This window comes from Schistocerca piceifrons, chromosome 5 (genome assembly GCF_021461385.2).
Source record: "Schistocerca piceifrons isolate TAMUIC-IGC-003096 chromosome 5, iqSchPice1.1, whole genome shotgun sequence".
In the NCBI taxonomy this organism is placed as follows: Eukaryota; Metazoa; Arthropoda; class Insecta; order Orthoptera; family Acrididae; genus Schistocerca; species Schistocerca piceifrons.
In genome coordinates this window covers 161,535,714-161,562,842 of record NC_060142.1, presented here as the reverse complement: position 1 = coordinate 161,562,842, position 27,129 = coordinate 161,535,714, and the positions used below count along the sequence as shown (strand labels likewise).

Here is a 27,129-nt window from a genome sequence, read left to right as displayed (position 1 = left end):
TTCGCGCACGCCTACCGCGAGACCCACATTCTCACATTAAATGTCCACACACTACTTTCGTAGTGTCCATCCTACCAAACACACTCATTAGTAGTGGAAGACATTGTTACCAATTCCTGTAAGAGTTCGGGTAATATGTGTGCATCCGCACAGAAGAAGGAGGTCATGGCCGGTCTTACTCGTGGAAAACATTCTTACCAAGTCCCGTAACAGTTCTGGTAATATGTGTAATATGGGTAACATGTGTTCGAAAGAACAGACACCATATCCACATAAGTATACAGTTCTGGCAATACCAGCCATGACTTCTTCTTCTGTGCGGATGCACACATATTACCCGAACTCTTACGGGACTTGGTAAGCATGTCTTCCACGAGTAATGAGTGTGTTGGGTAGGGACACGACGAGTGTAGTGTGTGGACATATAAGGTGAGAATGTGGGTCTCGCGGGAGGCGTGCGCGAGATAGTCCCTGCAGTCGCACTATCCTCTGTGCCCTCGGTGGTTCAGATGGATGCCAGCACGGTAGCTCAGCGAGTTCGCAGAGGGCTGCTCGCACCTCTGTAATAAAAAACAGAGTAAAGGAATCAACGATCAACTTGAACGAATGTCTTGTGACGTCTGGCCAGACCAAACGCAACGATCAATACCGAACAAAATGAAAAAAAAAAAAAAATGGATAGACCGTCTTCCGTGTAAGCAGGATATCCCGGGTTCGAGTCCCGGTCGGGGCACACATTTTCACCTGTCCCCGTTGATATATACCAACGCCCGTCAGCAGCTAAAGGTATTAATATATAATTCTAATTTCGTTCTAGACGGCTGCAGGTCACCATATCCATATAAGTACAAACAAAAGGGGTGATTACAGAATATCGGAACAGTTATGAGACTAGTTAAGAATGAATTTGAAATCTGATTCAGTACGACATCTTTGCTGGAGAGGCGTCGCCAGAAGGTAGGTGGCGTCCGGCGTTACGGAAGTGTCGTAGCACTGTCACTGTTCCACAACACATATAGATGACCTGCAGAAACCGAGCGTAACTCTCTGAGGTTGTTTGCAGGAGATGCATTCGTATACGTGGAAGTCAACCAGATATGAAATGCAAGGAGACACACTACAAAGGCAGACAAGTGGTGGTGGTTGTTAGTGTTTAACGTCCCGTCGACAACAAGGGCATTAGAGACGGAGCGCAAGCTCGGGTTAGGGAAGGACGAGGAAGGAAATCGGCCGTGCCCTTTCAAAGGAACCATCCCGGCATTTGCCTGAAACGATTTAGCGAAATCACGGAAAACCTAAATCAGGATGGCTGGAGACGGGATTGAACCGTCGTCCTCCCGAATGCGAGTCCAGTGTGCTAACCACTGCGCCACCTCGCTCGGTAGGCAGACAGCCGACCCTCAACATAGAGAAGAGTAATATAGTGCATTAATGTCGGTGACACGGTACAATTTCTGTGACTACGAGAAGGGTGATCAGTCACTGGAATGGATGACACCTGTGCGATATCTACCGGAATTATTTCATGATCAGAGACACATGAGCAACTGAATCAGAAACGTTTGCAGTAGACTGAATTATCCTTGCCCATCACTTTGTGTCGCGGAAACCACAGGATAGCGAAAGTGTCTGGATCCCCTATTGCTACATGACCGCGCAGTCGCCACTTGAAGTCTCGGGATGCTACTACAAGGATCTTACGTCTCACTCGATGACGTGCGAGATGAACTTCATAGAAGTCGTACGATGTATGGGTTAAACAAAGCACCCTCAATCCCGTGCTTGTTCGTCAAAGCATTGTGGCAGTATTCGGCATTTATGAGGTTAGGTGATCGGACGGTCGGAGTATTTACAAGAGGTGTTGAAATTTGGGAATTTTAGGTAACGTCTTATGGGACTAAACTGCTGAGGTCATCGGTCCCTAAGCTTACACCCTACGTAATCTAACTTAAACTAACTTATGCTAAGGACGACACACACACCCATGCCCGAGGGAGGACTCGAACGTCCGACGGGGGAAGCCTCACGGACCGTGACAAGATGCCTTAGACGGCGCGGCTACCCCGCGTGGCCAAAAGGTGTTGAGATTCAGTTATTAGCATATTCCATGGCTCATATGCGAAGTCTTGTTACAATGTGGAACGAATCCAATTCAACAACTACTTTACACTTTCTAAGAGAAAAGTATGACAACATGCTGACATTTTGCTGACTGTCTAAGGTACTTTTTTTAGTACAGTGGTTTATCCTCTGCAGATCATGCTGTGTTTTATCGTTTAGTAAAGTGACAAGAGGATCAAATGAATTTCAGAATTATTTACACGAGATGTGGTACTGACACTAAACAATAAAATGTTTGAAGTCCTCGACATGAATACTAAAAAAATTCCGTTGAATTTCAGTTACACAATAAAACATAGAAAATTTAAACATTGTCGAATCAACTAAATACCCAGGAACTACGATCAGGACTAACTTAAATTGGAATCATCACGCAGAAAATATTGTGGAGCACGCGAATCAAATATTGTATTTTAGTGGCAGAAAACTTAGGAGATGCAAAAAAATCTACTAAGGAGACTGCCTGCACTTTGATGCGCGGTATGGGATTCCTAGCAGATAGGATTGACAGAGGACATCGAATAAGCTCAAAAAACGGAAGCTCGTTTTGTATTGTCACGAAGTAGAGGAGAGAGTCGCACATGTGTGGTAAGCGAGTTGGGTTGGTCACCACTAAACCAAAATAGTTTTCCGCAGCGGCGAAGTAACCAACTTTCTCCTCCAAATACCAAATTATTTTGCTAACTTCCGCCTTCATAAGGAGTAATGACCACTGTAATAAAATAAAAGAAATCAGACCGCTCACGAAAATGTTTACTTAGTGAGTGGAACAGTTGAGAAATGGTCTAAAGATGGTTTTATGAACCCTCTGCCAAACACTTAAGTCTGAATTGCAGAGTAATCATGGTACATGTAGAGGTGCTCTCTTACACATTATGAAACTGTGCAGTTTATTAAAAAGAATAGTCAGATAGATATTATTTTAGTTTCTTGTTTCAAAGATTGTAATTCCTTTTTACGTACAGACGTACATCAGTGTCACCAACGATACAGCTGTCGAATAAAGGACATGCGGATGTATGTGTACATCTCAAAGCAAAACTAAAAACAATCTTACACATGTGGTGTAACTGATGCATCTACTAAGATTTAACAGAACTTAGCATTCACTGACATAATGACCCGCATACGCGACCCATGGCAACCAATCGAATTCTTATGACAAGTTTAATCCACGTTTGAAAATGTGCTCCCTACATACATTATATATTACAAACTGGAAACACGTAGTCAAAACGAAACTTGATAAATACTAACGATATTAGGTTGCTGTCTGCTTTTCACAAGAACATAGCTAAAGTGGGCACAGAAATACCCACCTGATACTTCTGCCGGCCGGGGTGGCCGAGCGGTTCTAGGCGCTACAGTCTGGAACCGCGCGACCGCTACGGTCGCAGGTTCGAATCCTGCCTCGGGCATCGATGTGTGTGATGTCCTTAGGTTAGTTAGGTTTAAGTAGTTCTAAGTTCTAGGGGACTGATGACCTCAGAAGTTAAGTCCCATAGAGCTCAGAGGCATTTGAACCATTTTTTTTGATACTTGTGTCTGTTAGTCTCTGAAAGCGCAAAATATTCATCGTTCCTCTAAATTTGCCAACAGCCGACCATTTTCTTGTAACTGCAATATATTAAAGCTGTCTCTGATGCTTTCTATCGAGGGTGCTCATTGTTAAGGTGTTTTGCTACCGCCGATGGATCTCACTACCTTGACTTTCTTTCATGTTCTCCCACTGTTCTACGGATATCCTCCTCATTCCTTATCTTATCAGTCGACCTAATTTCCAAGATTTGTCTGTAGCACTACATCTCAAATGCTTCGTTCTTTTCTGTTCCGGTTTTCCCACAGTCCATGTTTCAGAACCAAACAATGCTGTACTCCAGACGTACATTCTCACACGTTTGTTCCTCAAATTGAGGCCTATGTTTGAAACTAGTAGACTTCTATTGGCCAGAAATTCCACTTCCTCCGATGACTTTCGAAATTTCGACAGAATGTTATCTATCTCCTCTGCCTTACCTGATCTTAAGTTATCCTAAGCTCTTTTAAATTCTGATTTTAATACTGGACCTATCTTTTCCATGTCGAGTCCTGTTTCTTCCTCCATCATGTCATGAGACAAGCTCTCCCCCTTCAGTGTACCCTTTCCACTCATCTGCTCTCACCTCTGCAGTTAACAATGGAATTTCATGCGCTCTTAATCTTACCGCCCTTGCTTTTAATTTCACCGAAGAGTGTTTTGACTTTCCTGTATACTGAGTCAGTCCTTCCGACAATCATTTCTTTTTCGATTCATTCACATTTTTCGTGCACTCATTTCTCCTTATTTTCCCTGCACTTCGTATTTATTTTATTCCTATATGATTTGTATTTCAGTATTCCTAAATTTCCCTGTACATTTTTGTACTTCCTTCTTTCGTCGATCAACTGAAGCATTTCTTTCGTTACCCATGATTTCTTCGCAGTTACCTTCCTTATACGTATATTTTTCTTTCCAACTTCTGAGATTGCTATCTTTAGAGATATCCATTTCTCTTCAACTGAACCGCCTACTGAGCTATTCACTATCTCAGTATCTATAGCCTCAGAAAACTTCAGGCGCATCGCTTCACTCCTCTTCAGTATCCCGCTTCTTTGAACATTATTTCTTCCTGACTAGTTTGTGGTACCGTACCTCACACTATATACTCGCCTTTTCCTTTGCAGAGCTGTCGCAGAGCGAGTTGGCATCTCAGGCCGTGCTATTCTTCTCGGCGGGCTTCGAGACGTCGTCGACGACGATGAGCTACGCGCTGTACGAGCTGGCCCTCAACCCGGAGGTGCAGCGGCGGCTCCACCAGGAGGTGGACGAAACCCTGCAGAGGACGGGCGGCCGCTTCACGTACGACGCCGTCATGGGGATGCCCTACCTCGACAAGGTCATCTCAGGTGAGTGCTGCAGCCCTAGCAGTTAATGACGCAGGACCCAGCATATTTCGCGCACCACTGCAAGACAATCCGTTCGCACTCATCTTCCCCATCTTACTGTACTTTTATACACGTTGCAAAGATCGTCAATATATACCGTACGCGCCTAGGAAAATTACATTATAAACAGTAATAGCCTGCCCGATTAGCCGAGCGGTCTAACACCCGGCTTTCCGGAGCGGGAAGGAGCGCCTGGTCCCCGGCACGAATCCGCCCGACGGACTTCTGTCGAGGTCCGGTGAGCCGGCTAGTCTGTGGATGGTTTTTAGGCGGTTTTCCATCTGCCTCGGCGAATGCAGGCTGGTTCCCCTTATTCCACGTCAGCTACACTATGTCGGCGATTGCTGCGCAAACAAGTTCTCCACGTACGCGTACACCACCATTACTCTGCCACGTAAACATAGGGGTTACACTCGTCTGGCGTGAGACGTTCGCTGGGGGGTTCCACCGGGGGCCGAACCGCACAATAACCCTGGGTTCCGTGTGGGGCGGCGGAGGGGTGAAGTGGACTGCGGTGGTCGTCATGGGGTGGTGGACCAGTGCGGCTGCGGCGGGGACGGAGCCTCTCCGTCGTTTCCAGGTCCCCAGTTAACATACATGCAACAGTAATAACCACAGTTTTGTGCATCCCAGATTCCACAAGCCGCTTCATCGATCCGTAGGCACACCATACCGATTCCTTGGGGTCTGCGGAGAAGGTTGTAGTGAAATCTGCCTCTGATGTTGTCTCCTGGTTCCCCAGTTGCATGGAAGACTCCTGTGTGTCGAAGGAGCATCACCGTTGCCTCCTTTATAAAAATAAACATGGATGTTGCAAAGAGAGATCTTACGAAACTCAGCTTGCTCTCAACGGCGCTGGAGAGTGCCGTTGAGATGGGCGCCCATGTTGATGCCATGTTGCCTGAGTTCAGGGGACATTCGATACAATTCCGCACTGTCGTTTAGTGAACAAAATACGAGCTCACCCAGTTTCAGACAAGATTTGCGGCTGGATTCTGCAGGCCACCTGATGGTGTGTGGTGGAGAGTACTTCTGGTAGCACTATCACTTACACTCTTCCCTGCTCCATTCACGAATGGCGTGTGGGAGAAATGATTGTTGGTGATTCTCCGTATAAGGTTCAATTCCTCGGATTTTCTAGTTGTTGTTATTTCACGAGATGTCTGTGAAAGGAAGTAAAATGATGCCTGTCTGTTCTCAGAATGTACTCTCTGGGAATTACAGTAGTGAATGTCGCCATGATGCAGTGCTTCTGCCGCTGGAGTTTGTTGAGCCTCCCCGTTTAAATGCTCTCGCACCGACTACACGATCCCACGACAAAAAGCTCCGCTCTGTTTCGGATTTTGTCTCTCTCTTCTATTATTCGGCAAGGGTCCCAGATTGATGAGCATTACTCAAGAATCGGTCGAAAAAAGTGTTTTGTAGGACACTCATTATGTGGATGAATTACATTTCCTTACGATTCTTCCAATAGATTGAGCCTGGTCCCTGCTGTTGTCTCCCCATTTGTAGAGAGAACTCCCGCAACCATCCCTGTTTCTGCACGCTGGCCCGCATCATCCTGGTCCTGGCCCGATCAGCGGTGTGAGACTGTGCTTCCGCTCTGATGATGTTACTGTTATATTCGCCGAGCGTACTCTCTCAGCAGTCCACTTGCCGGGGTTGTTCACTTCAGCCATCTATGCTGCGAATTTTTGGTTACTAACCGCAGACTGTCTTAGTGCGTCGAACAAAGGATGAGCGATGAGGTGTCGTGATACCGAAGACTTTCTTGAATCTGCCTTGGAAATATTATCTAGAATCGGTCACTCATTGGGAAGTTTGTCTTCTCCCAGTTTGGTGCCAGTAGGTGGCGTAAGAACTATGGCCCATCATGAAATGTGTCATTTTCCCAGGAGGATACAGGTGCTGCACTCTCAGTCTCGCTTTTGTGTCAGAGAGGGTGATGTTTGGACATCATCGTATCATTTCTGCTGCAGGAAATTGCAAATTTCCTCTTTGCTTGAGGTCCGTACACCTCTTGCACGGCCCAGTCGCATTAATGCGATCACCACCTGTGTTAGACTCCAATGCGCGATGACCACTCACAGGTGGCAGCTGGGAGCACTAGCAGTAGAGAGTACATGAGGCACGTCGGGGGAAAGCGGGAAATAGTGAAGTGGTTGTCGTAATGCAGAAAAGGAGCGATTTAGCTAACGTTCCAAACGGGCATGATCAGGCCAAAGATGAAAACACTTCTGAAACGGCTGAGTTTGTAAACAGTTCGTGTACCGCCGTGCTTAAAGTACACAGTGAATGACAAAATGGCGCTATCCGAAACCAGCTCCGTGGCGACTGTGGTGGACCACGGACCTTAGATGGCAAGGGCCAACGACGGCTGCAGGGATGTGTACGGCGAATACACGTGCAGCTGTTGCGCAACTAACCGCGCAGATGAACCAAAAGGCTACCAACAGTATCATCTCAACGACCATTCAGCGAACATTCCTGCATATGGGCCTCCACGGAAGGCACCTGGTTCATGCACCCATACTGACTTCTCTTCACGGCAACGAAGGCTGCAATTTGCACTCCAGTACCGCAACTGGACGTCCAGTCAGTGGCGACAGGTGGCCTTTTCAGAGGAATCAGGCTTTCTGCTCCATTGGACAGATGGGCGTTGACTCGTACAGCGTGAAACGTCTGAAAGCAACCACCTTGCAGCCGGGTGGGAGCGTAATGGTCTGGGGAATGTTTTTGCAGTATTCTCTGGATGATCTCATCTTTCTGGATGGCACAGTGGATCAACACAAGTATGCATCTATCCTTGAGAACGATGTCCACCGCTACACGCAGTTTGTTTTTCCTCCCCACGATGTCATCTACCAGCAGGACAATGCAACGTGTCACTCAGCTCCCATTGTGCGAGCGTGGTTCGAAGAGCGTCAGGATTACTTTACCATATTCCCTTGGCCACCAAACTCCCAAGATTTAAGCCCTACCGAGTATCTGTGGGACCACCTCGATGGGACAGTACTCACCATGGATGCTCAATCGAGAAACAAAAATATTCAAAGGTGTGTGAAATCTTATGGGACTTGACTGCTAAGGTCATCAGTCCCTAAGCTTACACACTACTTAACCTAAATTATCCTAAGGACAAACAGACACCCATGCCCGAGGGAGAAGTCGAACCTCCGCCGGGACCAGCCGCACAGTCCATGACTGCAGCGCCCTAGACCGCTCGGCTAATCCCGCGCGGCAATCGAGAAACCTAGAGCAGTCGACGTGGCTCCATATTCCTGTCGGTTCTCCCAGAATCTCACTGACTGTGTTCCTGTACGTCTCGCAGAGGTCTGCTTTGCTGAAGACGGTTATCCAGGCTTTCGACCGGTGGTCACTTTAACGTAAATGTCGTGCGACTAGGGCCTCCCGTTGGGTAGACCGTTCGCCGGGTGCAATTCTTTCGATTTGACGCCACTTCGGCGACTTGCGTGTCGATGGGGATGAAATGATGATGACTAGGACAACACAACACACAATCCCTGAGCAGAGAAAATCTCTGACACAGCCGGGAATCGAACCCGGGCCCTTAAGATTGACATTCTGTCGTGCTGACCACTCACCTACCGGGGGCGGACGGTTACTTTAATGTGACTGTACAATGTACATCCCGCATTGTTTCTTTATCCAGTACATTGCCTCGTAAAGGAAAAGTAGTGGCTCTTGTTACGGTAGCCGACTTAAACGGTCTAGAATTTGGGATTTCAAGTAAAAGTTGCTCCAGAACTTATGTCCAATGACAACGTAATCAGAGGACGAAGCAGTGATAGTCCGGGATCAGGGTCATGGTCTCTGTCGGTCCGTTACGGCCAGGGGATATCGGCTGGTACGTACTTCTCAATTCAACAACTTTATCAGCAGCCGTACACTTCAGATTATTTTATTTCGAACGCTACCAGTTTCGGCTATTCATTTTGCCATCTTCAGGCCGCATACGCTTTTTCGTATCAGCAAGTTTATCGTATTATGGCACCATTCCCAATTGACAGAAGACAGCTAGAAACAAGCGTGGGAAAAGGACTAAAAAAGATACCATACAGAAACGCAGGTCCAAAAATAAAAATTAAATGGTCTTCACCACTTTGCTTTGACGGATAAAAGGTAAAATGCGGTGGAAAGCCTGCGCGTCTTTTGCTTAAACGGCCGATAAATCAGACGACAAACCTAAGCGGGAACGTAAACGGTTAAAAAATGGGCATTTCATCAGGGAGTGGCGGCCAGTTAAAACTTGGGTGCCATGTGAACAAAGTGGTGCAAAAGCCACTTATCAAATGACGATGGCTAAAAAGGCAGTGCCCAATACGCAGCCGAGTTAAAATAACCTCCTTCCGGCAGCAGCGCCGATAGGAGGATGACCAAGCCACTGCAGTGTGCGAGAAAGTGTCATCACTAAGTAACTGTAGTAGGATGCACGATGACTTAGAATTTCTGGTGTGAGGAATAACTGCTTGCTCTAAATGTGTAAAAATGTAAGTTAATGCGTATGAGTGGGAAAAACAATCGTGTAATGTTCGAATACAGTATTAGTGTTGTTCTCTATATACATAAACGACCTAACGGATAGGGTGAGAAGCAATCTGCAATGTTTGTCTGTTTTGTTTTGCAGCTTTACATAGTCGTGTCGTTTAAATATCTAGGCGTAATACTGCAAAGTGACAGGAAACCTAAGGTGGGTTGCAGGGAAGCCGAATTATTGACTTCGGTTTATAGAGAGAATTCTGGTAAAGTTTAGTTCATATACGAAGGAAACCGTGTGGAGGACACTATTGCTACCCATTCTTGAGTACTCCTAGAGTGTTTTTGGATCCCCTCTGGCTCAATTACAGGAAGAGACAGATGAAATCTAGAGGTGTCCCGCTAGATTTGTTAGTGGTAGATCCGATCAACAGGCGAATATTACGGACACGCTCCGTAACCGCAAATGGGAACCTCTGGAGGGAAAATGTCGTTCTTTCGCGAAATATTATTAAGAAAGTTTAGAGAACTGGTATTTGCCCCCGGAATTTGCTACGGAAGCAGAACAATCCCACTGTTGCTAACATACAGAATGTCCGTAATTAAAGTTTCAGTTTCAAAACGCTATAGAAAGAGAATCACTGCTCAGAATGACGTCAAATTTGAACAGCATATTATTGAAACAGGGGGAATATGACGATTATCGTTTGAGTTGCACATTACGTCATCAGTACTATTTAATGGGCATGAATGCCCAAGTTCGGCAGTCGACAGTTGCGGCACTGCTACCGTCAATCACGGCAGGGTCGTACCCAATCAGATGGGAAAAATAGGATTTTAATTGTGCCTAAACCAAAACCCCATGAAAAGCAGAATAATATTGCTTTCTAAATTTCGCTAGACATGTTCAATATGTTGTCCACCCGCCGGCTTAGCCGAGGGCACTAATGCACTGCTTCCTGGACTCGGGTAGCCGCGTCGGCCCCGGATCGAATCCGCATAGCTGATTAACGACGAGATGTGGTTTATAGGCGGCTTTCCACACCTCACTAGGTGAATACTGGGCTGGTCCCCACGTCCCGCCTCAGTTATACGACTTGCAGGCATTAGAAAACGTTCGCATTATTTCATGGCTTACAGTAGACACAGACAGCCGGGGTACACTTATTCCGTCCCGGGGGTCACGGGGTGGCGGTTGGAAGGGCATCTGGCCACCCTCTGACACTAACACCGCCAAATCCATAGTAACTAGGCCGACCCCGCGTTGAAGTGGGACAAAGACCCACAGAAGATGGTGTCAAGTTGAAATCGAGAAGAACAATGTTCCACGACAGATCGGAATATCTCGGGGATCAAGTTCAGAATGCGTTGCGCAATGCGTGCCTTTAATTCAGCTAAGTATGTAATTGGATCACCCAACACAATACCTTCCAGATACCCCACAGTTACAAGTCAGACGGATTAAGACCTGAACGGCCAGACTGTAGGGAAATGATTGCTGATAATTATAGAATTTCCCAATGCTCGTGCAGCAGCCGTTTCACTGGGTGTACAATGTGTGAAGGAGCGCCGTCTTGCATTAAGATGATCCTACCCACACATTCACTTTGTTGCAGGGTTAGTGCACAAAAGACTTTCATAATATTTTCCAGTGATGGTACAGCTAACAGGACCCGCACGACTCATCTGCTCGAAAGAATACGGCCCGACGATAAACGATGCCGTCAACGTGCAGCACACAGTCACCTATGCAGAATGATGTGGTAGCGGTTAATGAGCATGCAGATTTTCCGTTGCCCATATTCTGGATTTCAGCGTATTGACATGTCGATGGAGATGGAAATGGGCTTTGTCTGTCCACAAAATGTACCTTGGCCATTCATTACCCACTTCTATACAAGGGAGAAATTCCAGAGTGAACGCTAGTTCTGCTGGCATGCAAGCAGGATGCAACTCTTGAACATTGATGATTCGGTACGGATAGAAATGCAGGATGTTTCGTAAGATTTTATGCATTGTGCTGGCAGGCACGTCCAGCGTTCGGAAAATTCCCCGGGCACTGCAGCTTTACACGGCACCGCTCGACTCCTGCAACGCTGCGGCTTCTTCTTCGACAGACGTCGGATCAACTGCTTTCCTCCCTCTGCCACATTGCACTCCAAAACAACCTGTCTTTTCGAATTTTGTAATCAATTTCTTCAGCCCCTTTGCAGTTTGAACCAATCCTTTTTTTCATACCCTTGAGATCCGCGACTTTCTGCAGAGCTGCTGGACCACGGTCACCGTTTGTGTAAAATAGCTTTATCTGCAGTGCCCGACCCTTCATGGTGACAGTCAGGTTAGGCATCCCGGACGCTAACTGAGGAACAGCCGTGTGCCGCGCATTTGTTGGTGATGATGATGATGATATTTGGTTTGTGGGGCGCTCAACTGCACGGTCATCAGCGTCCGTACAAAGGTCCCAATTTTTTCACAATCCAAATTAGCTACGGTCACGAATGATGATGATGATGATGATGAAATGATGAGGACAACACAAACACCCAGTCGCCGGGCAGAGAAATCCCCAACCCGGCCGGGAATCGAACCCGGGGCCCTGTGATCCAGAGACAGCAACGCTAGCCACTATACCACGAGCTGCGGACGCGACTGTTGGTGTGCATATTCTGAGGCTTACACCGCCATCTGTTGGTAAAATTTTCGTTATTTTTTCTCAAGATGTTTCTGCCTGCGTCTATAATATGGTATTTAAAATTGACGTCATTCTGAGCAATGGTTCTCTTCCTGCAGCGTTTTGAAACTGGAACTTTAATTATGGACGCACTGTATATCTCGCGTAAGGAGTGCAAAGGTAAGATAAGAGAAAGCAGAGCTCGTACGGTGGCCACGGTCGTTTTACCCTCTTTCCGTTTACAGTGGAACAGGTAACGGAATGATTGGTAGTGGTATAGGATACCCTCCGTTTGCGAAGTATATATGTAAATATAAATATAGATAGGTCTTTGATGGTACATCTAAACGATACATAATACTAAATTCCTCCTGAACAGGCCATGAAGGCCCAACGGGACCGACCGGCCGCCGTGTCATCCTCAGCTCATAGGCGTCACTGGTTGCGCATATGGAGCGCCATGTGGTCAGCACACCGTTCTCCCGGCCTTATGTCAGTTTCCGAGACCGGAGCAGCTACTTCTCAATCAAGCAGCTCCTCAGTTTGCCTCACAAGGGCTGAGTGCAACCCGCTTGCCAACAGCGCTCGGCAGAACGGATGATCCATCCATCCAAGTACTACACCAGCCCGACAGCGCTTAACTTCGGTGATCTGACGGGAACCGGTATTACTACTGGGGCAAGGCCGTTGGTCTCTAAACCATATATAAGACCTAAATCAAAGCAGTAGGACAATTGTTGTTGTGGTACGCCGTCTACTCATCTGCCGAGGTGCACAATTGTGTCTCCTTGAGTGATTCGTGATGGAACATACAGCGGCACTTAGCTAAATAAACTGCCGATGTTTTCCTGCTCAAGACGGGATCATATCTTTGTACACTGCGTTCCAAACGGAAAACATAACAGTACAGTGATTTTTGGTGTTTTCACACCTGTCCAACATACTTTAAAGGTCTATTCTGCTAGATTGTTAATTGTCAGAAATGTATTCGTTTACATTTCCATACAGGGGAGACATTTTACTTGAAAGTCGTCTCCCCGGTGTCGGTGGATAAATATGATATTGCAGTGCCTACGTTATTCCGAATTACGATGTAATATTCCTTCGGACATGCATATCGTATCGTAACAGGCATAAGGCTAGAACTGTAGTGTCAAACCGAATCGTCTTGCGCTGCAGAAGAAGACGTGGCGTCCTCTTAAAATACATATCTGTAAATTAGACAAACAAGTTATCGCCTAAGGTGTATGCGATTTTGTAATCGATTTCCGCAACTTTTTCTTTTACGTCGTGTAGACCGTTTGTCTGGTGCAAGTCCTTCGAGTTGACGCCACTTCGGCGACTTGCGTGTCTATGGGGACGAAATCATGATATTAAGGACAACACAACACTCAGTCCCTGAGCGGAGAAAATCTCCGACCCAGCCGGGAATCGAACCCGGGTCGTTAGGTATGACATTCCGTCGCGCTGACAACTTTTTTTTTCTTCCATTTTGTTCGGTATTGTTCGTTGCGTTCGGTCTGGGCGGACGTCACAAGACATCCATTCAGGTTGATCGTTGATTCCTTTACTCAGTGCTGAGCTATTGTGCCGGCTTATCTCATAATGTTCTATTTTGTTCGTTGTATATGTTCGGGGCGGACATCGGACATCTCATGACACCCGTTCAGGTTGTTCGCTGATCAGTTCACACAGTTTTTTTCTTTTTTTTTTTTTTTTTTTTTTTTTTTAGGCGGTAGCTAACCGCCGGCCAGTGTGGCCGAGCGGTTCTAGGCGCTTCAGTCTGGAACCGCGTGACCGCTACGGTCGCAGGTTCGAATCCTGACTCGGGCCTGGATGTGTGTGATGTCCTTAGGCTAGTTAGGTTTAAGTAGTTCTACGTTCTAGGGGACTGATGACCTCACATGTTAAGTCCCATACTGCTCAGAGCCATTTGAGGTAGCTAACCGCCACTCAGCTACCAGGGGCGGACTCTCTTACGATTATTTGTAATGAATACAGACAATTTATTCTGTAATGTTGTTCGGTTAATTCCTTGTAAAAATTGTCAGTGATCCGGATTGTGGACCACTGCGTGATGTCAAGGGTTTTAGGTGAATGTTAAGTCGTTTACTTGGCCAGTACCTTTCACGTAAGCCACGCAAAGTTGTGCACTCGGTACGTATATTGGTACTCCAACGAACCTCTAGAGTGCGCCATGTTTCTTCTGCAGGACAGAGGGTTTGGTTTGACACTACAGTTCTAGCCTTATGACTGTTAAGTTTCTTGTTGGCATTTAGCTTTTTAAACGATGAAGTTTAAGCATCAATTGACGATACACGACTGGTACGTCAGAGTCGTGATGTTCATATGTACCCTATGGTATGTACCGGAGGTTCGTATTTTATTATTCTTTACTGTTGTTTATTGTAATGACCATTATAAGACTCTTGTAACATCTACCGTATGTAGAAAGAACATTTTCTTATTTATCAGGTCACCAGATGATGGCGTAGCGTGGAAACGCGTCATGACAAGAAACAATAAATAAATCCACAAAAAACAGTGAATATTTTTGAGCAATATTACAGCATTTTTAAAGTATATTTGATAATCGCATTAAAACCTTCGTTATTTCCTGTCTTTTTTGTCTCTTGAAGGAGTATATTTCGCCTTGATTGTCAAAAATGTTATTTTTTACGACTGACCAATTTTAGTGGAAATGCCTTTACAAAGTGGAAACTACAATCAGACACAAAATATCTTTTTACTTAAAATTTGGGAACGTGGAAGAACACACAAATATAAAAGTGCGAAAGAGAGAAAAGAGTAAACACTCTCAGTCATCATAGGATAATATTACTTCTGACACTTTCGTCGTGTACATAAGAACTCATGCCCCTGTATACATCATCTTGTGAAACTACGGACACACATTCCACACGCAGAACAATTTAAGCAGAAAAGAAGTTTGACGTAAGTTTCAGAATTAAACTTGCTCCGATTACAGGAACAGCTAAAACAGAAAACTAACATAGACACTGACTGCGCAGGGTAAACTCCAACAAACACCGACATACTCATTCTTATACACGTATAGGAGAGACTTTGGTCGTTGCAGAGATAATGTCCATAGAGGTTACACGTTCTAAGCACAGAGGGCAGACAGATAAACCGCTACGGTGTGAATTTAATTAACCTTCTAAGATGAGATACGTAGTCGGCAAAAAATGTGCAGACCTTTAAATGAAAACCATTGTGACCAAAACGTAATATTACGTGAACACAGTCTGATTTAAAAATAGTACTTGAAATTACTTGCATGTCCCCTGATACATTACCTTAGAAAGTAAGCTTTCAATCCTGCCCACTTAAAACATGAGTGAAGTTTTGAAAATACCTCCTATGGCAAACATGATGTTCTTACCCAAGCCATAATAAATGGAAGAACCACCCGCAGCTGCCGCCTCCATGACTTCTGCCTTACAACTTACAATAGTCTTATTCAATTAACTATTACACTAAAATATCTTGGACTAATCCTCGACCGGCAACTGACATGGAAACACCACTAGCAAAAAGCTTCTAATAGACTAAAAATAGTAAACCTACTAACTAGCTGAACTTGGGGATTACGTCATTCCACTAACCTTCCACGTGCGAGATCTGACCTGTACCCTCCAACGGAAACGTCGCATGGATATCCACTCAACATAGTTTCTATCAGTCCGTCAAAGTCCTTGAGCGCCGAGCACTCTACCTCGCTTTTTAGATCCATTTACCTTCCCCATCTTGTAAACTTTACCATCTCATGTATTTCCCAACTCTCCTCACTCACAACGAGCACCACATAACAATCTGCAGCGCCGCAAACTGGGCTCCAATAATCCTGTTGTCTCCCATACAGTTTCCATTCCTAGAACCCTGCTGAGCCTATACACATTCCACCAACCCTGTATCTCCCCACTCCCCATATCCTCTCCCAAAGAAATTTATGCTGCCCCCCTCAACCATACTGATATTCCTTTACCCACCCTGCGAACTGCAATTCCATCCACCCATCCCATCTCATCAGATCTCCGCTCCCCCTAGCCCTCTTTCCTTCTCGTCCCTAATGACCGTGTTGTCGACGGGACTTTACATTCTAATCTATCTTCCTTCCGTGCCGTCCTCACCCTTCCCCCCCCCCCCCTCCCCCCCCACTTGGTATTATACCGAAACAGACACCCCGTACTAATCATTTCCATTTTTTCCTTCTCTATCGATACTACACATCAGGCGCAGTGTCTTACTTTTACAGCATGTTTTAAACGCACTCTGTATTGTTTTAATTTTACCTTTTAGTTTTCCCGTTTTGATTTTAAAAGACGAAGTAAATCAAGCCTGTTTTGTGTGAAACTCTCATTATGTTCATCTTTTATAAATATCCCACCTATTAATTCGCTGTTTTTCGTCTTGCGTTTATGTTAACTATCCTTTGTGTTCAGAGGGGGTTAACTGCAATGCTAACAGTCCACCCCATAGTCCGTATGGAATGAAATCACAATAAATGAAAAAGAATCAGTTTTTTCATTTAAAATATTTTCAGGACCCTTCCGCAGGGATCATAGATTTTAAGGTCCTTCAAAATGTTAATTATATTAGGTTTCTTAGCTACACGCTGTACTGATTATACGCCCGTGCTTCGCTCCGGAAGTTAAAGAACGACCTTCGCACAGCGTCGCTTTTTAAGTTTCCGTGCCTCAACTGGTAAAAACGGACCTCTTATAGGATCACTTTGTCAATAAATTCATTTTTCCTAGGCAAGAAGTCAAATATGAATGGAACATATCGAAAAGAGCAAAGCAGTTTCGTTAAGTTTTTTATACAGAAAGCGAAATCAGTAAATCATTATATCCTAGCCAAGTAAATTCAGCATTAGTTTGTCTTTGGTAAGATGAAACTGCGGTGCTTCATTCTGTCACTGACATAAACTTTCGAAAATACTTTTCACTGACTAGTAAGCCAAACATCCGAAGTACTAAGGCGAGTAGACTTCTAAAACTTTAGATCACGTCCTCCTTTGTTATTGTGATCCTATTTTGATAAAGAAACGCTCTACATGTCCCAAAGGTACGCTCCACGAAAATTAGTTATCTTGATTAGCGTGTTCAGTTTTGGAGATTGGCGTTTTCAAATAGAGTAACAGACAAACACGACGGTTTGAGATAAAACTTTAGATCAAGAGTCTTTTTTCGTATTCTGATTTTGATGAAATGAAGCCTATACGTTGCCCCAGTTGTCTTTGAAAACCCTATGAAAATTCGTCTAGTAGTTTTGGAGATCAGCGTGTTCAAACAGACAGACTTTACTGTTTTATTATTGGTATATAGATTTAGTGTTTGTAATAAGGAGACTGGATTTCCTAAAACACGTCAGATTTTTAGGAAATCTGATTGCAGTTGGCACTTGAGAAAGATATTTCAACAAAAATTGGCCAATTGTAGCACACGAAACTTTTAACAATCATGGCGGAGTGTATTCCTTCAAGACTGTGGCACTCTGCAGAAGTACATTTACTGCTTCTCTCTATTCGTATATTCAGTATGAATCAGTCAGCTAGTTTCTCAACGTCATTGGTTTTTTTTGTTACAGAAACCTTGAGGAAGTATCCGCCGGTGGCGTTCCTCCCAAGGAAGACCACCCGCCCGTACCAGATCCCGGGTAGCAAGGTGGTGATTGACAACGACATGGCGGTCATCGTTCCCAACTACGCACTGCACCACGACCCCAGGTACTTCCCTGACCCGGAGCGTTTTGACCCCGAGCGCTTCTCAGAGGAGGAGAAGACCAAGAGGCACCCGTACGTGTACCTGCCGTTCGGTGAGGGGCCACGCAATTGCGTAGGTAAGTCTTAATGCCCTCCATCTCCTTTGTATGTTTTGTCAAAATCACCGGAAAAACCGCAGAAGTTTAGTTTAAGGTTTTTCCCAGAGGAAAATTCGTTGATTTAGTCACACTTGTGAAGTTTTAAAATCTATCGGAAATTTTGTGCAATTTTTTGGGTTGCACATTCGATAGTGGAAATAAGTGTTTGGCGTCAATGGCCGGGAGGCCCTTTGGGGGGCAGGTCCGGCCACCTTGGCGCAGGTCTTATTACATTCGACGCCACATTGGGCGACCTGCGCGTCGGATGGGGATGCAATGATGATGAAGACAACACAACACCAAGTCCCTGAGCGGAGAAAATCACCGATCCAGCCGGGAATCGAACCCGGGCATGTAGGACAGCAATCCGTCACACTGACCACTCAGCTATCGGGGCGGACACATTCGATAGTAAAATAATGTGACTGACGAACATATCGTATCTGGAAACAAGAGGTCCAAAGACACAGAATAAGTTAGTATTCTTGGCTGCACACCTTCGGCTTCAGGAACTAGAATATCTGCTCGAAGCCAAGATGTTCTAAAGCAGTGATATTTTGTCTCGCCTCCGAACGAACCTGTGTAGTTTGTTATGACAATTGAAGTAAGGCCTTCTCATATTAGCCTGTTGTTGTATAAAATAAATCGTGCAGAACAGTATATGATTGTTAAAAGCAACGTCGTCCTGCACTAAACACATGTTCTACAAAAAATCTAGTTTCACTTCCCACTTGCCAGACGTAAGCGGAGCCTGTACTCACAAATGCTTACGCTCTCTATAAATCATGACCACATAATCAGATATTCGAATAACATGTCACAGTTGTGAAATAACATATAAGTAAAGATTTCATTCAGATGACTAAGTAGACAAAATAACCGCCCAGACGGTACTGCACTTCTACCATGTTCTTTCTCAAAAGTAAAAATCTTTTTATCCTTTTACTGGCTTTGAGTCTGATTCAGCTTCAGTAGTTACTCAGAACGTTCCCAATAACAGCACTGTCACCGCTGAGTTTCATCAAAAAGACGAGAGAGATGTCAAAGAAAACATGTCACTGCAGGACGTAGCCAAACTGATACTGTAACACAACTGCGACTTCCACTACTCTAAGACAAAGCGGACGATCTTGGTAACAGCGTACCGTCAAAGTTCTATATCAGTAAATAGTAAATTAAAATTCAGCGTGATGAAGTTCTGCGCTGAGTGCCCACTGTTCGACAGTTTGCGACGTGCTGGAAGGTTCAGCAATCACGGGCCGATGCTATGACTCAAGTTTCATGTCCAGTTAGAGCAGAAAACTATTAATGCAATCAACAGTATACGCCCATTCCAAGTTTATTTTTTCTGAATATGCACAGCTTTTTTATTGCATATAGGAACACGTACACACACATACACACACAAACACATGTACACAGGCACACACACACATACACAGACGGAACACGTAAAATGTGTGTATGGCTTATACAGTCGGTCAGCTTCTTTCAGTTTAAACTTCACTTTGCCGTGCACACAAACGTGTGTTGTTTAAAATCTCTTATCTTAACAGGGCCCTGAAGAATAAACGATATTTAGATACAATTCATCATCTAATTTATACATGTTTATCAGTAATTCATACTTGTTAAACCCCCTCCCCCCCCCCCCCCCACACACACACAGAGCAAATCATAGCGTAATCTTTCAATAATCTTCAGATTCAATACAGCAGTAACCCTCATGCCTTCTAGGACATTAGCATTCCACAGCCTCCACTTCGTCTTCACTTAGTTAGCCAAGTACAACCAAAAGATCCCTGAGAAACTACCTTCGAAACTAATCACAGTCCAAGCTCAAATTCGTTACCAAATTTTCTCACAATCAAATTAAAATTTCCACAAAGCTCGTCTCCAACACTCACACGTCTTCCTTCCGACACGGCAACCCCTATTCTTTTGTTTCAGCAACGATATTTCCCCAATCTTGACAACATTTTACATAGATAAAATGTATTTCCAACTGGGCCATCAAATTACAGTATGTACAGAATAATATTTTCAGATCATCATCATCATCATCTTGGACAGTTTCCAGCAACTGGCTGGGTCTGTCGGGAACACAAGCCTCTCCATCGTGTTCTGTCTTTCCACCATTCCCCCTCTTCCAACTTCGTCCAGTTCTCTCCTCTTCTCATCACACATTCCTTCACTCCCTTCACCCATCTATCTCTTGGTCTTCCTCTGGGCCTCTTCCCCTCCAGTTGCAGATCAAACATCCTCTTTGGAATTCTTCCCTCATCCATTCTCTTCATGTGTCCATACCACTGCAGTCTTGATTTTTCTATCCTGTCCTGTACTGGTTCCTCCTTTAGTCTTTCCCTCACATACAAATTTCACAATAGGCCTAGCAAGCCAGTAGTGGATAAATCAACTGCTTTTAAAAAGGGAACATGCAATATTTTCAGATAATATTATAATTACAATTTAGACAATATTTACAAATTTACAGCTTGACACAACACATACATTAACAGCAAGTGGGATAATTCACAAAATAATAACGAAGAATGAACAAACGATTACAGATATAAGTCTGTTTTTTTTCCTTATTGATTTTCGATTCCCTCCTAAGGGGGCGGGCTGGCAGCAGCTTAGTACACCGCTCTTCAACCTACAGAATTTTTAAAACATAAGAAGAAGAACAATAAAAGCAGGCGATGAAATGGTGACTTAAATTGTAAAACGGCGGAAAATTGTGGAAAGTGAAAACATAAAACAAAGGGTTGGCGATGCTAATAAAATACACAGGAAGCAGACAGGTAAAATAGTAGACAGACAATTAAAAAAACACAGCAACCATCTGGTTTCTGTTCGCAAGAGATATAAAAATCACACCCAGTGACAGTATGATTTCCGCTCGCAATACTTTGGAAAAGACGCACAACACTTAACACTCACTGGAAACATTGCCAAGGGCAGATGGGTGGGGGACCTGGACAGATGAGGGGAAAAAAGGGGGTGGAGAGGAAAAACGTGGAGAGGGGGGGCAATTGACGGAGGGAGAGGACTCATAAGAGGGGGGGGGGGCAGGGCAGACACGAGAGGGAGTGGGGAAAGGAAGAGGAGGGGAATGCAAAAGGACTCGGGGGAGAGAAGGGAGGCAGAGAGAGGTTAGGTGGGGAAAAAACAGTATGGAAGGGGGGGGGGGCAGAGGGAGCCTGGGAAAAGAACAGAGGAAGGGACGCAGAGGTGAGGATCAGAGCTGATAGGAGGGATAAATGGAGGGAGAGAGGACATCATCCAGGAGAGGGAGTCGATGGAAGCCACCTTGGGAAAGGAGATGAAGGGTGTAGAGATGGAGGGTAGGGGGGACACAATGGTGAAGGCGAGGCAGAGGGCGGGGGTAGGAGTGAAGAGGAGCAACCAGGGGATGAGGGGGATCAAGGTGGCAGGAGATGTAGAGTACGCGGATATCTTCGAGGAATAGGAGGAGATGGAGGAAAGGAATCAGATTGTAGAGGATCTGCGTGGGGGATGGGTGGCACATATGGAAGGCGAGGTGGAGTGCATGGCGCTCAAGGATCTGGAGGGACTTACAGAATTTGTGTGTGTGTTTGTGGGGAGGGGGGGGCGGGGGATAGATCTGTGTGTACGTAGTATTAAAAATCTCCATTTCAAATTATGCAATATCAGCTCAATGTGTGTGTGAAAGATACATCATTCAGCGAGGTCGTCAAGATTGTACATGGTACATAGACTACAATGGGCATGTCGTATGTTTACCTACGAGGAGCGCACAATAAGTGATGCAACATATTTTTTTCGGGCAATTTCGGTTGAAAAATTGCGGGATCTGTTGTGGGACATGGAGAATATTCCCGCTTCATTCCCTGTAGTTTCATGAAGTTTCGATAGGTGACAGCGCTATATGTGGCCTTCAAAGTGCCGTCGTGGAGTTTTTTGGCGGAAAATCAGAGCATAGCAGACATCCGTAGGTGCGTGCAGAATATCTGTGGAGGCCTGGGAGTGAATAATATTCACGGTGAATCTTTCAGCGAGGCGTCTGTCATCGTCGCAATAAGGTCACGCAGACCTGTCCTATCTCTAACGTGCCAGCCGACCGCACACAGCTGTGACTCCTCCAATGTTGGAACGTGTGGACACTCTCATTCCAAGTGATCGACGGATCACAATCAAACACTTGGCAGCACCAATCGAGAGGTTTCTCACCGCCTAACAGAAGAACAAAGGAGGAACATCTGAGCAGAATTCCCTCCGCTTTATGTGGCTGGTCTGACCATTTTTTGTCGAACATCGTTCGCATAGGTATCGCTGAATGTATAGTGATACATGAAGATGCAACAGATGCCATGAAACTCGGATCTTTACAGTATACGTGCCTACAGCTTCACGACGTCTACAGTGCACAGAGTGGCTTGTGAGATGTCAACTTCTGCACATGATGTTGGTTACCGGTAACACTGAAGCTTGTTGATTTCTGGTTTGTTGTTCTTGTACCGTACTGAACTCGCACTGCCTCGTGTTGTCCCCAAATCTTGTCGCTCCTAACCATAACCTTTTCAGAGGAATCCCCAGCAGCAACTTTTTCATTGTTTCTCGAGAGTAGCATTTCTGCTGCTACCATCAGTCTTTGGAAGTAAAGAGTCTTCTCGCCTCGTTTGTCTTACTTGTGAAACAACATTTGTGCCTGCCATAATATTTGAGTCGTGTTTCAGCTCTCCGAGACACGTTGTGTAATTAACCTGGCCGTGTTGCGTGATGCAAACGTGGCTCGTATCCCACTATTTTAAGCTTTTAATTTAAGTGCATGAGGATTGTTTGAATACAACAGGTCGTGAAAGTTCGTCTTTGGTCCTTGACTGACGAAAAACAGGTACGCAGCTCCCTAGCCTGTCTATTTATGCATTACCCTTATGTAAATTTTATACTTTGTCCATTTCACATACGTTTGTCAGCGCTAGAATTGCTATATTTTATAGTTGCTATTAAAGAAATTATAATTTCGAGCTCATGGTAATGGTACATGTAGAATGTTGTAACCAACAAATATGTTTAGTTACAGGGTTGTAGATTTTATCTCTTACATCAGCGCATATCAAAAAGAAGATTAAATGGTCTATCAGTTCAATATACGTTAACAGGCACCAAGCACTAATTTCTGTATAAAACGCCCAAGAAATTCTGGTACAACGGTTTTCAGCTATAAATATTTTTATACAGTGTTACAAACTAGTGCAGATACTCACGACATGTCATTATAACGAATGAAAGATGATAAGTGAAACGATCTACACAGGGTGTTACAAAAAGGTACGACCAAACTTTCAGGAAACATTCCTCACACACAAATAAAGAAAAGATGTTATGTTGACATGTGTCCGGGAACGCTTACTTTCCATGATAGAGCTCATTTTATTACTTCTCTTCAAATCACATTAATCATGGAATGGAAACACACAGCAACAGAACGTACCAGCATGACTTCAAACACTCTGTTACAGGAAATGTTCAAAATGTCCTCCGTTAGCGAGGATACATGCATCCACCCTCCGTCTCATCGAATCCCTGATGCGCTGATGCAGCCCTGGAGAATGGCGTATTGTATCACAGCCGTCCACAATACGAGCACGAAGAGTCTCTACATTTGGTAGCGGGGTTGCGTAGACAAGAGCTTTCAAATGCCCCCATAAATGAAAGTCAAGAGGGTTGAGGTCAGGAGAGCGTGGAGCCCATGGAATTGGTCCGCCTCTACCAATGCATCGGTCACCGAATCTGTTGTTGAGAAGCGTACGAACACTTCGACTGAAATGTGCAGGAGCTCCATCGTGCATGAACCGCATGTTGTGTCGTACTTGTAAAGGCACATGTTCTAGCAGCACAGGTAGAGTATCCCGTATGAAATCATGATAACGTGCTCAATTGAGCGTAGGTGGAAGAACATAGGGCCCAGTCAAGACATCACTAACAATGCCTGCCCAAACGTTCACAGAAAATCTGTGTTTATGACGTGATTGCACAATTTCGTGCGGATTCTCGTCAGCCCACACATGTTGATTGTGAAAATTTACAATTTGATCATCAGAATCGATTCTGATGATAAAATTGTAAATTTTCACATACTGACGAAAGTAAAATGAGCTCTAACATGGAAATTAAGCGTTTCCGGACACATGTCCACATAACGTCTTTTCTTTATTTGTGTGTGAGAAATGTTTCCTGAAAGTTTGGCCGTACCTTTTTGTAACAGCCTGTAGATGGTACATTTAGATCTGCGAGTGTACTTTGCTTGTTGCACGAGAAACAGATCCAAGGGACACACGACAATACATTTCTCTCTGTTTTGCGTCATAGGTTGTTACCATTGACGTGAGTTCTTTAGTAGTCTCGAAACTCCCGCTGACAGTAGCTAATGTCACTATCGCAATTTAGCAGGCGGTTGTTCCCCCACGTTACGTCCGCAGCTCGGTAGCTCAGCGTGTTCGGTCAGAGAGCTGGTTGGCCTCTGTAATAAAAGACTGAGTGGAAGGATCAACAAACGAACTTTAACGGATGTCATGTGACTTCCGCAACGACCAAACACAAAAAAAAGCTGCTGCCTCTGGATCACGGGGTCCCGGGTTCGATTCCCGGCCGGGTTCGGGATATTCTCTGCCCGGGGACTGGGTGTTTGTGTTGTCCTCATCATTTAATTATCATCATCATCATTTTTAACAGTGGATAGATTGGACTGTGAAACAAATTGGATTGTGTAACAATTGGGACTTTGTACGGGCGCTGATGACTGCACAATTGAGAGCCCCACAAACCAAAACATCATCCCCCTCCCACGTTACTGAGTGTGGAGCCGCAGATCATTCAATGCCAGGAGCACTATTGTATGGAGTTTACGAGCAAACCTCCACTGAAAATATGTGATGATATTTATTATGTTTTCAATTACAGTTGGTTCAAATGGCTCTAAGCACTATGTCACTTAACACTTGAGGTCATCAGTCTCCTAGACTTATAGCTACGTAAACATAACTAACCTAAGGACATCACACACATCCATGCCCGAGGCAGGATTCGAACCTGCGACCGTAGCAGCAGAGCGATTCCGGACTGAAGCGCCTAGAACCGCTCGGCCACAGCGGCCGGCCCAATTAGAGTAAGGGCAGCGATTATTGTGAGAATAGTAGTGATGAACAAGATAATGAACCGAGTGATCGTGGCAATGAAAGTGGTGAAATAGCTGTAAATGCTCGAAAATTCCTGCACTTGCTTGGAGGGAACCACCGGCAAACATCATAGCTCCACATGAACTACGTATGCCGCCTTACGGAACACAATGGTCGTCTTGTAAACGAAATTCTGTTATTGTGTTTCTCAGCCTCCGATCACACAAAATTATGTAATTTAGTTTCCTTGTGTAGTGATTCCGTTATACTTTTTTATCTGCGGTCGAGGTTTCTTATGAATATGTGTCCTCTGAAAGCATGCTTGCATGAGAAAGTTTTGCGCTGCTAACACGAACGTCTTCACCATCGTATTATACGTACTATAGCAGTCTTAATGTAAAACAATGTTATTGCCATACTATGAATAAACGTTAAAATAATGAAACACAATATGTTCGATTTTCTGTTCACAGGCATGAGACTGGGCCTCCTGCAGTCTAAAATCGGCCTCGCTCATCTGATGTCAAAGATTGAATTCCAGAAATGCGATGAGACTAAAATTCCAATCGAATTCGATCCACTAACCATAGTGTTCATGCCCGCAACTGGGATTCACCTTCGAGCGAAGAAGAGATCTGTGTGAAGAGTGAAGATGAACTGTCCTAACAGAAACGTTTACGAGAAGACCGTATACTCTATAGCCGTGTAACATGTGTATCGTGAATAAATCTCTAAAAACTATCATTTGTCTGAACAGCAAGAATCAGTGCGCGACTCCTTCAGTTGTGTGTACATGGTTGTGACTGAAAATAAAAAAAAATAGGTAAATGTCTTCTTTGACTCTGATATCAAGAGGTAGAGGTCTAGGTGGGGAACCCCATGTAGCCCCGTAGCCTACTAGACTAAGACAGGCTGTGCAATGTCCAGTGAATTCATGATAAAGTTGCGATTAGATAAATACCAACATTGCGTGAATGTATCAAGCATTGGCAGCCTTGGCCTTCAGACAACAGATCAGCGGTATGTGTTATCGTGATGTGTAGACTTTCGTCCTCTGATTGCACCTCTCTTACAGACTAAACGCCGTTTACTGTTCTTATCCCATAGCAGAAAGTCGAGAAGACAGCTGTGTTGTGTTTTTTACTAGTGCTGTCATTCTATAATCGTTCGATTGTAAAACAAAAAGTCAAAAATACGTTCGCTGCGTTGAAATGTTTACAGAAGATGCTCTTGTTGCGAGAGAAAGGTTGTTTTCTGAAAGCAATAATAAAACCCTGTTAATATGAGTACAGTGTCGTATGACATGTTTTCATACGGCGCAGATCAAGAAACAACGGAAGTGGCAACACAATATAAAACAAGAAGACAAAAAATAAGGAGAAGGAACCAATTTATCACCTAATGCGCTACCAATCAGTCGCCATTGTTTAAGATTTTAACAACCCCTGTGAAGGATGTCTTACCATTTTGAAAGAATTAATCCTATAGATAAACGTGAAATGTGCAATCAAGAATTAAAATCAGTTTTTGATGCTAGTCTCGAAGGCTGGAACACGGAGAAAGAATGAAAGATGAGAGACAAACACTTATTTTTTTAAACTGGATCAGAACCGGTATCGAACCGTCTGTCCTTGGTACCAACGGTGTAAAGTTCACACAATAAGTGTGCTCGCTGCTTGTTAATGTTAGTATATGATTCGAGCCAACGTAGTAATATGGAAAGTATTTGTACCTAAATAAAATAAATTTAATTTTAATACCTTTGTTTCTGAAAAGTTTCAGCTGCATTTGATAATTTCTTCGCAAATGATGTCTTCGGAAGGAAGA

General features: G+C 44.5%; 1 protein-coding gene across 1 annotated transcript in view; it reads left to right on the top strand.

The window, feature by feature from the left end:
- The window catches only part of LOC124798834 (cytochrome P450 6k1-like), a 60,927-nt gene extending 34,982 nt beyond the window's left edge, over positions 1–25,945 (top strand). Inside the window, exons 5-7 of the mRNA XM_047262365.1 lie at positions 4,838–5,046; positions 17,867–18,118; positions 25,776–25,945. Coding sequence (XP_047118321.1) covers positions 4,838–5,046; positions 17,867–18,118; positions 25,776–25,945 — 631 coding nt within the window. The remainder of the gene's footprint in view (positions 1–4,837; positions 5,047–17,866; positions 18,119–25,775) is intronic.
- Positions 25,946–27,129: the final 1,184 nt, after the last annotated feature.